Consider the following 15,000-nt stretch of genomic DNA (forward strand, 5'->3'; position numbering starts at 1 on the left):
CCCCTCTCCCTCTTCTCCCCTCTCCCTCTTCTCCCCCTCTCCTCTTTCTCCCCTCTCCCTCTTCTCCCCCTCTCCCCACTCTTCTCCCCCTCTCCTCTTCTCCCCCTCTCCCTCTTCTCCCCCTCTCCTCTTCTCCCCCTCTCCCTCTCTTCTACCCTTCCTCCCACTGCCTACCCCGGCCTTACTCTCGCGGATTCAAGGGATGGAATAAACCTGTGGAACAAATAATCATGAACGGCGTAACTCATGGCCTCTTAAAAAAAAAAAAAAAAAAAAAAAACTCGAAGTTGCAGGTCTTACATTGTCTCATGGTTAAGGAATTTGAGTGTGAAGTAATTTGGGGATGTTGCTGTATAAACGTCATAAACATACACATATACGGACAGACATACAGACACGTCCGCACGGACGCACACACACACGCGCTCGCACGCACGCACACACACACAACACACGCACACACAAAAAAAAAATGAAAAAAAAAACACACACACAAATAAATAGACAAATATCCAACTATACGAGAGATTGCTAGTTAAACAAACAGAAAACACAAAAAACAGAAAGATCATAAAATACAGAAATAAGTAAAAGAGAAATAAAATGAGGATTCGCTCTTCCGACTCTCATCGGCTGAACGTCAAAAATGCGATGCTTCGTTAGCTGCAATTACGCAATGCCAATATAATGGCAACCTTTCAACACTAAATTCAGAGAAACGACTCTCCCTCTCCCCCCCCCCTAAAAAAAAGCGAAACCCTCCACCATCCCGGGGGCATGAGGAGGGGAAGAATTAATTAATTCATTGCAATTAATTTTCAAGGCGTTTAAATAATCAACTATTGTTTTTTACCTCCTTTTTTTCTCTTTTGTCCTACCCGTGCGTTCTTCTGGAGAAAAATGACTTCTCGCCATTAGATTAAAATGATTGATCTCTTTGTTTACGCGCCGAACATCATTTTGTTCATCCCTTCAATACAATGAAGCCTCACCAAATGCCTTATTCGCACAGCCGGTGTTGTCGCCGTAATTGACTTCATCCTCGAGAGAAGAATGACAATAGGCATTGTCAGAAATTGTAATGACAATATTTTTTTTTACTTTTTGATTAATCACCAACAATCATTATCATCAGTATTTCCATTGTAACATATTTATCTTGAGGATAAAACGTATATAAACGTATATATATAACGCCAATAACAATAACGGCAATAATTACCCCAAACAATAACAAAGGCATATTCCAAACACCGCCACCCTAACGAACAGCACAAATTATTCACAAATAACCACACTGTCTGTACTCCACCTCCCTCTTCCTCTATTCTAGGAAACTTGGCGCACTGCACATCCTTGAGCTCTAGTCCTCGAGGGTTCTAGGAGTTCTGTTCCTCGAAAAAGTCTGTCTTTCGAATAAGTTCTACTCCTCGAGAAAGCCCTGGTTCTCGAGGGAGTACTCTTCCCCGCTGAATCAACATAACCTCCCCCTTGAATGAGGCAATAACTCACTTCTCTCCCAGCGACTGAACCTGATATGCAAATGAGGACCGAGTCCACACGGAAGCACATCCCCGGGGGTGCAGTGCGTGGTATCCCGTGGCTATTTTATTGCCATTGTTGTTGTTCATAACGCTGAATTTCTTATCATTTTTTCTGTTGTTGTCAATCGTATCTATTCCTCTTGGATAGTAATTCCATCTACTAAAAATCATCATGATTCCTGTCATTCCGATTATCACTACTATTACAACAATAAGCAACCTCAATTATGAATTAACTACCCAATAAAACCCTGTGTCAGAGCCTCTGACAAGTTTTTTTTTTCCCTACTCAGTAAGTTGAGTACGATGAGGTTTCCTCCCAAACTTTATTTTCTCTATTCATAAAATGCCATTTCTGTTCATATTCAAGCCGTATTCTTTTAATAATTGGGTAATGATGTAATCCCGCAGCCAATTTGAGAAATCTATTTCTCAAAACCAATTCCGTGCCCGTTGGTCACACTCTGGCGGGGAGAAAATACAAGTCTGTCTCACCTTCTCTCACAACTTAACGCATACTCTGCCGCTGATTTCTGTCAATCAACATTAAATGTCGGTAAAGATGATAAATAAGAAAAAATAAGGGGAAATAAAAAAATCCTTATCAAATTTGTTTTCTTCGTCTGATACTGTGCATCGTGATTCAGCCCTTCAATCTAGTTATCAAAATCACTCATAGCGAGATACCCGATACCTCATCACCGACATCCTTCCCTTCCGAACTCTTCCTTCAATTCTTTCTCTCCGCTTTCCTCTAACTCTGCTTCCTCTACGCTATCGAACAGGACTTCACTTTAGCTTGAACTGCAACAGAATTTCCTCATTCCTCATCGCACAATATGCTTAACTGAGCTCTTACAAATACCTTACGAAATCCTCGATCCCTTGCCGTCCACGCTTCCCCCTCCCTCCCTCCCTCCCTCTCTCTCTGATCCTGGCTGAAAAACATCAATACCTAGTGAAGATGTTTCGTTCAATATCCGTCTCCCTTAACTCTGCTCTAGTTTCGTCAATAACATCCGAGCAAAGCTTGTGACAACGCTCAGGAACTGAACGGACTTTACATTTCTCGCTCTCACTTGACAGAATTTTCCCCGCCGCCTCTTCGTCGATCCTTCCATGAATCTCAAATAAATTCTCTCACTCTCCACCAAGTATCCTGCTCTTCCCTGCCACGCCCAGGCCGTTTCGACATGGGCGGCTTCTATTCTCCCTGTTTCTACCTTAATTTCGCGGCTCACGACAGGAAGTGCAGCGGCCAGCGTAACAAAAGATACAAACACCATCGCGTGTAAGCGCAAATAAAATGAAACGCTGCTAATTCCGTTCCCATTGCTGCAGCGTTTCATTTCACAATTCTACAGGAATTAAGAGACAAGATATTTCCTTGAATATCAATACGTTTCTTAAAATCAGTTTACGCTCTAACTCTTCTATCACTATATATTTCTAAACCAACTCATTGGATCTGTTATCTTAATTAGTTAAATCGTCCAAGTAAGACATGAATCAACCTGCCCTTGCAATAATCCTTCATTAATAATGCATCTCTAACTACGCTCTCGAAATCCTTTCTCTTCAGGTGGCATTTTTGACCGTCTGGGTGCTGGAATATCTGCTCAAAGATAATACCTGTTAAAAATTACGGTATCGTTCGCAATAAACTAATCAGTTTGAATTTGGACAGTTATTCAAGCCATTGTTTATTCTTTCATTATCATTGTTATAATGATGACGATGATAATGATTATCTTTACTGTTGTCATCATCATCATCATCATCATAATTATCATTATTATTATTCTCTTTTCACTATGACAATCAATATCATCATCATCATCACTATTGTCATCATCATACGCAACACTATCACCACCATTACTACCCCTCAAACCTAATCATCATCACCACCCGTAACGCCCACTGCACGCCACCGACGGCAGGACAGGTAGCGCAGCCGCGATTTCCCACAGGCTGCACCTGCACAGCCCTCACGTACACTCCCAGCCCCTCCAACGTTCCTGGCGCCTGAACAGTGTCCTCGGTCGGGCATTGCACCAACAATATAGTTGAATAAAAGAAAATGTTTTGAAAAATAATAACCATGGAGATAATAATTACGAAAGAAATTATTGAAAAATTACTGGGAGATAACAAGTATAAATGACCAGAGGCTAAATCTTGAATGAAACCAATGAGGTCAAAATATATAGAAATCCGCACAAAACAAAATTGATAATTAATGATACAAAACAAAAAATACCAAAAATCTCATAGAATACCACATAGTAAAACGATTACAACTTATCATTCTTACCGACACAAAACACCAATAACCTATAAAATATAAAAAGGTAAATAATAAAAATATAAGACCAGCACAAACGCAAAAGCTAGTCGTGAGCCTTTGAGAAAAGAGGAAGGGTGGAAGAAGGGGAAGGGGAGGGGGAGAGGAAAAGAGATAGAGAGACAATGATAGATATATAGATAGACAGATAGAGAGAGAGAGAGAGAGAGGAGGGAGGAGGGGGGGGGGTAATAGAGAGAGGGAGAGGGATAGAGGGAGGGGGGAGACGGGGGAAGAGGGAAGAGAGGGAGAGAGAGAGAATGGAAGAAGAGGAAGAGAGAAGAGAAGAGAAGAGAAGAGAAGAGAAGAGAAGAGAGAAAGATAAAGAGAAAGAGAGAGAGAGAGAGAGAGAGAGAGAGAGAGAGAGAGAGAGAGAGAGAGAGAGAGAGAGAGAGAGGAGAGAGAGAGAGAGAGAGAGAGAGAGAGAGAGTGGGGAAGAGAAGAGATGAGAAAGAGATGAGAAAAAGAGAGAGGGAGAGAGAGAGAGAGAGAGAGAGAGAGAGAGAGAGAGAGAGAGAGAGAGAGAGAGAGAGAGAGAGAGACGGGGGGGGGGGTTCAATATATGCGGGGAAATTAAAAACCGGATGATCTTCCGTCTCGAAGAGATATTAGCATACGAATGACTTTAATCGGCCTCCATTGATGGCGCTGGACGAATTTACTAAAGATGCTAATGCGAAGGGAATAAAGTGTTATGCCGCCCGACCAAACGACCTGCAGCTAAGGGTCATAATCCCGTGACCATCGAGTGATAACAACTGTGGAATGGAAATGCTGCCGTGTGCATGTCTGTCTCTTTGCGAAAGTTGCCTGCAATTGCTTCCACGTGCATCTATTATTTGTGCTTGTCTGTTCGGTTATTTGTTTGTTTAAGTGCGTTTACGTTTGTGTGCGCGCCTCTGTATATGCGTTCACGTGTACGTTTCCATGGGTCTGCATGTCATTGCATGTGTACCTGCGTGTATTTCCATTCGTAAACTTGTACATCTATCAATTTGTTCAACGTACCTTTACACGTCTGAATTCTTTATGACTTTATGGCGATATCCTTTTTTTTAACTCAATAAAAGAGAACAATAAAATGAATGAAAAAAAAACGTTCAATGCTGAACCCTTTGAGCTGTTAATACACTGCTATAACGAAACACCTGAACCTTCTCTCTCACGTCGCCAGTCCTATTCATGCACAAAATATATTTCTACAGACGCGTATATCGTGACAGGCAATTAAGCACACTCATGTCGCTATGGCCACACAATGACAAGTGCCGTAAAATGACGACAACGCTTTCAAAACAAATAAATTCCACATCCGCATCTTCCCTCGTCAATAAACCAATCAACCGAATAGAAAAGAAAGCTTTCCTCTCCGCAACGCAAGCCCGAAATACCGCAACAGCCCCGAAAAGCGGAACCGATTTGTGCACGAGAAGGGCGCCGAGTGAGTACGCATGCGAGCCAAAGTCTCCGGCGTAAACCTTATTAAACGAGGGATACTCCGCACGCCTCCGGACACACCACCGATGACGCAACAACTGCCAACGCAATCTCCGACGGAATTCAGTCATCCGACAGTTAAAAGACCGCCTGAGATTGGATCAAAGTCGTCATGTCCACTTGGAGATATGGAAAATGGAAAGGAGGAGGAGGGGGAAGGAGGATGGGGAAATGTGGGGGGAGGAGGGGAAGGGTAGAGGGGGGAGAAGGAAGAGGAGGGGTAAGGAGGATGGAGGAATTTGGGGGGAGGAAGGGGAAGAGTAGAGGGGGAGGGAGGAAGAGGAAGGGGAAGGAGGATGGGGAAACGTGGGGGTAGGAGGGGGAAGGGTAGAGGGGGAGAGGGAGGGAAGAGGAGGGAGAGGAGGATGGAGAAATGTGGGGGGAGGAGGGGAAGGGGGATGGGGGAGGAGGGAGAAGAAGGAAGGGGAAATGAGGGGGAGGGGAGAGGAGGAGGAAGGGAAATAAGGAGGGAGGAGGAACAGAAGGAGTAGGAGTAGAAAGAAGAGGAGGAGGAGGAGGAGGGGGATGCCAAGCCCTTGGCTAAAAGCATAATTGCTAAACCGACTCGCCTAAGATAAAATAAATGCATGACAATTTGAAGCATTCGAGAGGCACTGCACCATTGCGCAAATTAAAGAATTCAAGTATAGAAAAAATGGCAATAATAGCACTTCTAGTAATAATAATGATAACAACCTCAATAACAACACCAACAATAACAACTACAAAAATAATAACATCAGGAATAATAAGAATAACAACAACAATAATAGTAATAATCACAATAATAATGATGATGATGATAATGCAAATAATAATACAAATAATAATAATAATAGAATAAGAATAATAACAATGACAACAACAACAACACCCCTCCCCCCCCGCAACGTCACCCTCGACGGCAACCGCAAGCGCGGCCCGCAGCCTTTCCAGCGAGCCGTCCGTAAGCGTTCGTATGCGTCCCGTTTCACTGCATGGCGGTTCGCCGGGCGAAGAGGAGGGGGAAGGGCAAAGTACTCGATATGGAATACTATACTGTGTGTGCGTGTGTGTGTGTGTATGGATACGGTTGGTTTACTGTCCGAGTGGGCGTAATTGAATGAAACGGGGGGGAATTGCGTCCATTTTTGGCGTGTCTCACGATTTTGTTTCCATTTTGTTTTCATTTCTAAAACAATATCACATCTTTTTTGTTGCTGGCTAGTTTTCCGCACGTGCGCCTGTTTATTTTTTAGTTTTTAGCGCACATACATCTACACTTACATCACCATACAAGCCCACATGTAAATATCTATGCATCCGTTTAAAGAAAAGGCAAAATATCCAAATAGGGAATATATATAAGTAGGAACAAACGGCTGGTTTGTTACAATTGTGCTAGGCCCAACCCAATGAATATCCATATTTACGAACATATATATACACAAATTAATGCATGTCTATCTATCTACATGATAAATATATATCTACCTATCAATCAATATGGTAGATATGCGTTTCATGATAGATATGTATCCATTTCCGTGTATGTGCATGTCCGTATATTTGAATATCTATTGAGTAGGGCCTCGCAAAATTTTCACAGACCGGCCGAAAGCCAACCGTCAAAAGTCGTAAAACCTTTGATAAGAACAGACTTCCGGTGCCAGAAGCCCTTCCCCCTCCGTTTTCCAACACTGAATTTTATCCATTTTTCAGCTCCTCTTCGCATCCATATTTCAGACCCAGACGCGTCCCTCGCGTTCCGGTGGACAACCAAACAAAAGTACAGATGCGGGAGAGACGCTCCTTGGTCTCCCTTCCCTTGCTCTAATCTCTGTTGCAACAATCAATCTGCGCTCCCTTGCCCTGCTGCCCTTTCCCATCACTCCTCCCCTCCTCCTTCCTCTATTGTCCTCTCCCCTCCTCCTTCCCCCGCCTTTCCCTCCTTCCCTCTCCCCTCCCTCCTAACCTCTCCCTTCCCTCCTACCCCGCCTTTCCCTGCCCTGCTCCTCCTCCCTCCTACCCTCTCCCCTCCCTCCTTCCCCGACTTTCCCTCACTGCCCTCTCCCCTTCTCTCCTCCTTGACTTCTTCCCCTATTGCCCTCTCCACTCCGTCCTCCTCCGCCTTTCCTTCCCCTCTTGCCCCCCCCTACCCCCCAACTCCTTTGCATGCTACGACATCAACTTCAAAGGAGAACCAGAGTCTTTTTAACAGCAGGAAACAGTAGCATGATCATGGCAAATGACTGCCCACCGCCCCCTTTGCCGCAGACCCATCCCACCTGGCCCTACAATGTCCCCCTTGCCCCCTCCCCACCCCCCTCCCTCCCTCCTTCCCTCCCAGTGCCGTCGACGTAACAAGGTCGTCACCGCCGTCCGAAGGCTATGGCATCGACGTCCTTAGCTGAAGTGTGCAGGATCGGCGTTCAGGTGAGTGACCAATAATCGATGCAGGTGAAACAGCAGCTCGGGGTTGACAAGACTGTTACATTCCATCACTCCCTATCCCCGCCACCCCTTCCCCCTTCCCTTACCCCCCCCCCTCGACTGTTTCTCTGCTCAGTGACTCCCTATCCTGCCTGGCCAGAACGGTGAGGGAGGTGGGGGGCGGGGCTTGTTGATATGCTAATGTAACTCATAATTACTAGTCTCTCACTCAATCATTCACTCGGTCACTCATTCATGCGCAATTACTTAGTCGCTGCATTTTTCTAAAGTAAAGTATTTGGTATCGCTCTCCCTCCCTCTCTCTCCCTCTCTCTCTCTCTCTCTCTCTCTCTCTCTCTCTCACTCCCTCCCTCCCTCTCTCTCTCTCTCTCTCTCTCTCTCTCTCTCTCTCTCTCTCTCTCCCTCCCTCCCTCCCTCTCTCCCTCTCTCCCTCCCTCCCTCCCTCTCTCTCTCTCTCTCTCTCTCCCTCTCTCTCTCTCTCTCTCTCTCTCTCTCTCTCTCCCTCCCTCTCTCTCCCTCTCTCTCTCCCTCTCTCCCTCTCTCTCTCTCTCCTCTTCTCTCTCCTCTCCTCTCCTCTCTCCCTCTCTCCTCTCTCCCTCTCCTCTCCCTCTCTCCCTCTCCCTCTCCCTCTCTCTCCCTCTCCTCTCTCCTCCTCCCCTCTCCCTTTCTCTCCCTCTCCTCTCCCTCTCTCTCTCCCTCTCCCTTTCTCCCTCCTCCCTTCCCTCTCCCTCTCTCCCTCTCCCTCTCCCTCTCCCTCTCTCCCTCTCTCACTCTCTCCCTGCCCTCTCCCTCTCACCTCTCCTCTTCCCTCCCCCTCTCTGTCTTCTCCTCCCTCCCTCTCTTTCCTCTCCCTCTCCCTCTCCCTCTCCTCTTTCCTCTCTCTCCTCCCCCTCTCTCCACTCTCTCTCCCTCTCCTCCTCCCTCCTCTCTCCTCCTCACTCTCCTCCTCTCCTCTCTCCTCTCTCTCCCTCTCCCTCTCTCCCTCTCCCTCTCCCTCTCCCTTTCCCTCTCTGCGTGTGTGTGTGTATGTGTGTGTGTGTGTGTGTATGTGTCTGAATGTGAGTGTGAGTGTGAGTGTGTGTTTGTGTCCATGTATGTCCACGTGTGCGTCAGTAATGTGTCTATATAAATCATGTCTGGACAAAATGTATTAACAAAAGAAGAAACAAAAAAGACGAAACTCAAGGCAGGCACCAGGCCCTCTCTCACTTGAGCAGTAGTTGCCCCAAACAGCTCACTGACCAGCTCAAATGTAATTCATGCTTTCTGTACAACTTAGCTCACTGCTCATCACGAATTTCAATCTGATTCACCACTTGCCTAACACATCCGTTTATTCACCCACTCACTACTCACACATAGAAGCATTTTTTTCTTCATTTATTTACTCATTCTCTGACAATATCGCACGAGAAATATTAGTGCGAAGAAATTGTCAACACAACAGGATTTGTAGTCTACTCCATAGACATTTACAGTTATCATTGATATCATATCTTAAATAAATAATACCAGAATGCAACAATAACAAAAACAATAATAATAACAGTAATCATAATAATAATAATAATAATAATAATAATAATAATAATAATAACAATAACAATAAAAATAACAACAATAATAATGTCAATAATAATTACAATAAAAATATAATAACATTAACAATAACAATAAAAACAATCTTCATTATCATAATTATAATAACCATACAAATTGTGATGATAATAATAACAGTAATAGTAATAGTATTAATTATAATAATCATTATTATTATTGTTATTATTATCATTATCATCAGAATAATAATAATAATAACAATAACAACAACAACAATAATAATAATAAAACAAAAATATTCCTAATATTACCACCATTATCACCAACAACAAAAAGCAAGCAAGAACACAATCAACAACAACCCCTGAAATAAACACCCAGAAACCGCATACTTCTACTTGACCTACCTTGACTGACAAGTTGCTCTCGCGCATGCGTTGTATCGTCTCCTGAATACCCTGTAACTGTCGAATATTCTCATCTGGAAAGATACAAGAAAAAAACACATGTTATTAAAAGAGAAAACAAAAAGATACACTCATTAACTTTAATACTGTGGTATGAAATGACATACATTACTACACTAGCGTTTTTACGATTAAAAAACAATTCCTAATACTCAATAAAATCAATATAAATGGTACTGACAACAACAGCAACGGCAGTACCACCACTATTTCAACAATGACCGCAACCTACAATGATATGCCCAGATAACCAAAACTCCAGAGGCGGTGGCAACAACAAATCTAAAAATAATAACAAAACCCGAGCCGTGAACACCTGACACGACGCCTCCATTCTTCTCAACTGCCTTCGTCTGCACACCGTCTTAAATCCGACAGGTGAGTGATGCGCATCAAACGTGATTGGGTTTCTACCCCTTCCCTCTCGTCCGTCTTCCTCTCGCTTCCCGGCCCCGCGCGAGCTCTCACAAGGAACAGAGTATGTGGGGGGAGGGAAAGAGAAGCGGAGAGGAGGATGTGGGGGGGGGGGGGCGGCGGCGATAAGAGAGAGAGAAATGGAGGAAGAGAGAACGGAGGGGGAGAGGATGGAGGGAAATGGAAAAGAAAGAGGGGAGGAAAAGGGGATGGGAGGCGAGATGGGAGAGGGAATTGGAGGAAGAGAAAACAGATGGGGAGGGAGATAGGGAGAGAGAGGAGAGAATGGAAGGGAGGGAGGGAGGGAGGGGAGGAAGGGAGGGAGAGAGGAAGGGAGAGAGGGAGAGAGAGAGGAGGAGAGAGGGAGGGAGAGAGGGGGAGAAAGAGAGAGAGGGAGAGAAAGAGATAGGGAGAGAAAGAGAGAGAGAGAGAGAGAGAGAGAGAAAGAGAGAGAGAGAGAGAGAGAGAGAGAGAGAGAGAGAGAGAGAGAGAGAGAGAGAGAGAGAGAGAGAGAGAGAGAGACAGAGAGAGAGAGAGAAAGAGAGTGTGATAGAGAGAAAGAGTGTGTGATAGAGAGAGACAGAGAGAGAGAGAGAGAGAGAGAGAGAGAGAGAGAGAGAGATTGAGAGAGAGAGAGAGAGAGAGAGAGAGAGAGAGAGAGAGAGAGAAGAGAGAGAAGGTGGGTGTCACTTCAACCGATATCCACTCTTTCAAGCAGTCATCACAGCTGCACGCCCACGAAACACCCAATGCATATATGTCATCAAAGTGGGGCATGAGGAGCTTTGTCCTTTGACCTCGGGGAGAGAGAAGAAAGAGAGGGAAAGGAGGGAAGGGGTGAAGGAGGATGATAGAGAGAGAGTTAGAGAGGGAGGGAGGGATGGAGGGAGAGGGTGAGGGCGTATGGGAGTGGGAGAAGGAGGGAGGATGGGAGTGAAGGAGGGAGGGAGGGATGGGCCTGGTTAGTACCAAAGGTGAAGAGGGGGTGTGTAGGAATTTGCAAAGAAGGAAAGGATGAATTAAGGGATGGAGGGAGATGCAAAACAGGAAGATAAAGGAAGAAGAAAGGGAGCGGAAGGATAAGGAAGGGGATGACGGAAGAAGGAAGGAGGAAGGGCAAAGGGTGTAGGCGAAGGAAGGCGGAAGGAGCAGGAGAGGGGCGATGGGGGTGGCAGGGGGCGGGGGGTGAGGCGCCGCGTAGGCCCAACTATTGAGCGGGCGCATGCAATACGCGCCGATATCACGTGGCCAGCGACGGCGGTTAAAGGGAATATGTCAAAGCCGTGTCAGCCGGGCCGGAAATCTTCGCAAATATTTCATTAATCAGCTGCAAACAGAATGCAGCGCTCACGGCGGCCGAGGACCTGCCCCGTCCTGCAATAGCCGACACGGGAGCGGCCGCTCGCCCGTGCAACAGGTCTCGTGCAAACAGCCGACACCCGGTCGAGTTGCTCGATCAAAGACTGCATTAATTATGCAAACAATCACGACGGCTAAATGAGGTGAAGGACTTGCTGTAATTTGAGCTGCGCAGCCATACTTACACAAATAAATACACACATACAATATACAAATGTTTATACATACTTACATATATATATATGTGTGTGTGTGTGTGTGTGTGTGTGTGTGTGTGTGTGTGTGTGTGTGTGTGTGTGTGTGTGTGTGTGTGTGTGTGTGTGTGTGTGTGTGTGTGTGTGTGTGTGTGAGCATATATATATATATATATATATATATATATATATATATATATATATATACATATATACATATATACATATATATATATATATATATATATATATATATATATATATTTTATATATATGAAAAAAACATACATGTGTGTGTATTTGTGGGTTTGTGTGTGTGTGTGTTTGTTTCTATATGTATACATATGTATTCATATGTATTCTTATATATATATACATATATATATATATATACACATAAATACATATATCATATTCATATATGCATATAAATACACACATAAACACACACACATACACACACACACACCCATAATTATATGTGTGTGTGTGTGTGTGTGTGTGTGTGTGTGTGTGTGTGTGTGTGTGTGTGTGTGTGTGTGTGTGTGTGTGTGTGTGTGTGTGTGTGTGTGTGTGTGTATGTATGTATGTATGTATGTGTGTGTGTATATATATATATATATATATATACATATATATACATATATATATATATATATATAAACATAAACATACATATTTCTACATATACATATACATATATACGCATTACATACAGATACACCCATATATATATGCATATATATACACACATACACACACACTCACACACCCATGCATATTATATAATATATATATATATATATATATATATATATATATATATATATATATATATATATATAATATACATATAGGTAGACAGACAACAACACTAACACACACATGTACGTATACGGAGACACGTCCTAAAACAGCAGTGTCCCGCCCCGTGATCCCCTCCCATTATTTGCTTGGGCATTAAATTAAACACGGCCCATGTTTGAGCAAGAGTTGCATGTTCTACAGGATTACCCTGGATTATTCTCCCCCCCCCTCCCCCCGCATTACAAAACTGTTTGTTGATTCAATAGACAGACTCTTGATTACTTGCTTTCTGTAATGCCTTTGTCAACTGGCTATACCCTTGACACACTGCGATTCTGCAAATTCATCAGCTTTTAAAAGGCTTTTATGCCAGTAAAATAAATAAATAAATAAATTGAAAAAAAAACATCAATCAATCCATCAGCTAAACCAATTACTTTAGATTTCATCCGTGTATATCAGCACAATGTTTATATGAGTTATGCAATCACATAAAAGTTTATCAAATTTCTATAAACAGCAAGTACGATTTTAAGGATCTTATCTCAAGAGGATCGGAACGCATTCAAGCAGAGGGTTGCGAGCGAGGCTGACAATCACCACGGTATTCACGGGTCATCGCTCGCACCCGCTGCCACAATGTCAAGCTCGATGACCGCAGACACGGAGGCCAAATATACATACATATGTATATGTGTATGTGATATATGCGAGAGAGAGAGAGAGGGGGAGGGGGAAATAGAGAGAGGGGAGGGGCAAAGACAGAGAGAGAGATGGAGGAGAGAGAGAGGGGGGAGTGGAGAGAGAGGAAGAGGAGAGGGAGAGGGAGAGGGAGGGAGGGAAAGGGAGGGAGGAAGGGAGAGGGAGAGGGAGAGGGAGAGGAGAGGGAGAGGGAGAGGGAGAGGGAGAGGGAGAGAGAGAGAGAGAGAGAGAGAGAGAGAGAGAGAGAGAGAGAGAGAGAGAGAGAGAGAGAGAGAGATAGAGAGAGAGAGAGGAAGGGAGAGAGAGAGAGAAGGGAGGGAGGTAGTGAGAGAGAGAGAGAGAGAGAGAGAGAGAGAGAGAGAGAGAGAGCGAGAGAGAGAGAGAAAGAAAGATTGAGACAGAGAGAGAGAGACGGGGGAGGGGGAGGGAAGAGAGAGGGAGAGAGAGAGAGAGAAAGGGAGAGAGAGGGAAAGAGAGAGAGAGAGAGAGAGAGAGGGAATGAGAAAGAGGAGAAAGAGATAAAAAAAGACTCGAAAGAGACAAGAGAACATTCAGAGACATTCCACATCCCTCCCTCACACCCGCCTTCCAGTACATCTCTATTAATGAAAACCAAAACGTGATCTTCATAGAGTCTACGCATGACCCCCCCCCCCACCCCAGGGCCGGCTCAACCCAGGACCACATTTTCCGAACGACTAATAGAATTTAACGAGGCCAAATGAGATCCAACAAATGCCTTGCCAATAAAATCGACTCCGGCAATGGCGCCACGGCTCACATATACACATTCTGCGCTCTGACGTCACCGGCCCGGAAAATACAACAGGGTGGGGATAAAATACAATCATAACAGAACAACACGAAAAATATACACTCTGATCAAAAGAATAAAATCGGGGGGTAAATGCAATAACATAAAATGCAATGCGATTGAACTGACTCGAGCCAATTAATACAACGTCAAATAAATAATAAAACCTGACATCAAACTGCACGAATACAATCGAAAGAAAATAACCAACCCACATCCAAAAAAAATGAAGCAAACTCAAGTAAAAACAACAACAGCTGACTGGCCTGGCCCTCACTCCCCCGAAAACTCAATTACAGGCGAAGATATGCAACGAAAAGCCACAAAGACACACATACAGAGACATCTTCCTCCTATCCTCCCCCCAAGAAAAAAGGAAAGTACGAAAAAAACGGCCCAAAATAGACCCGCGCCCAAAACCAATTCGTCCAAAAACCCAAAAGCTGAATAAAATATGTACGCGGGACGAGCCACACGCGCCGGGTTCCCTTCCACGCAAAATGAAGTGGAAAATTAGCCGTTAAACAAGCGGAGCACTATCTTGCCCCGCCACGCCGCGCCAGGCTCTCTGCTCACTTTCATTTTTTCTTCTTTCTCTCATTTATTCCCTTTTCCAATGTTTTTGTTTCTTAAATTCTGTCAGTCTTCGCTTCTCCTCTTTATTCTTTCCTCTTCCTTATTCTTTCGTTCATTAACTCTTTCTATTCCTCTCCTGTATGTGTCTTAATTCTTTATCCCTTCCCCCCTCTCTCTCCCTCTCCCTCTTTCCCTTCCACCATCCTAAACCAGCGAGAGAGAGAGAGTCCCGGCAATGTCGAGATTCATGCAGATGCAAAACAGGCAATGAAGAGGGAGGAGCACA

General features: G+C 44.3%; 1 protein-coding gene across 10 annotated transcripts in view; it reads right to left on the reverse strand.

Annotated features, from left to right (window-relative positions):
* Positions 1-15,000, reverse strand: part of cyst (rho guanine nucleotide exchange factor 18 cysts) — a 676,181-nt gene that overhangs the window by 345,131 nt on the left and 316,050 nt on the right. For all 10 annotated transcript variants that reach the window (XM_070122010.1, XM_070122015.1, XM_070122012.1 and 7 more), the window contains one exon: positions 9,789-9,862. In XM_070122010.1, coding sequence (XP_069978111.1) covers positions 9,789-9,862 — 74 coding nt within the window. The remainder of the gene's footprint in view (positions 1-9,788; positions 9,863-15,000) is intronic.

The sequence above is a fragment of the Penaeus vannamei genome, chromosome 5 (assembly GCF_042767895.1).
Source record: "Penaeus vannamei isolate JL-2024 chromosome 5, ASM4276789v1, whole genome shotgun sequence".
In the NCBI taxonomy this organism is placed as follows: Eukaryota; Metazoa; Arthropoda; class Malacostraca; order Decapoda; family Penaeidae; genus Penaeus; species Penaeus vannamei.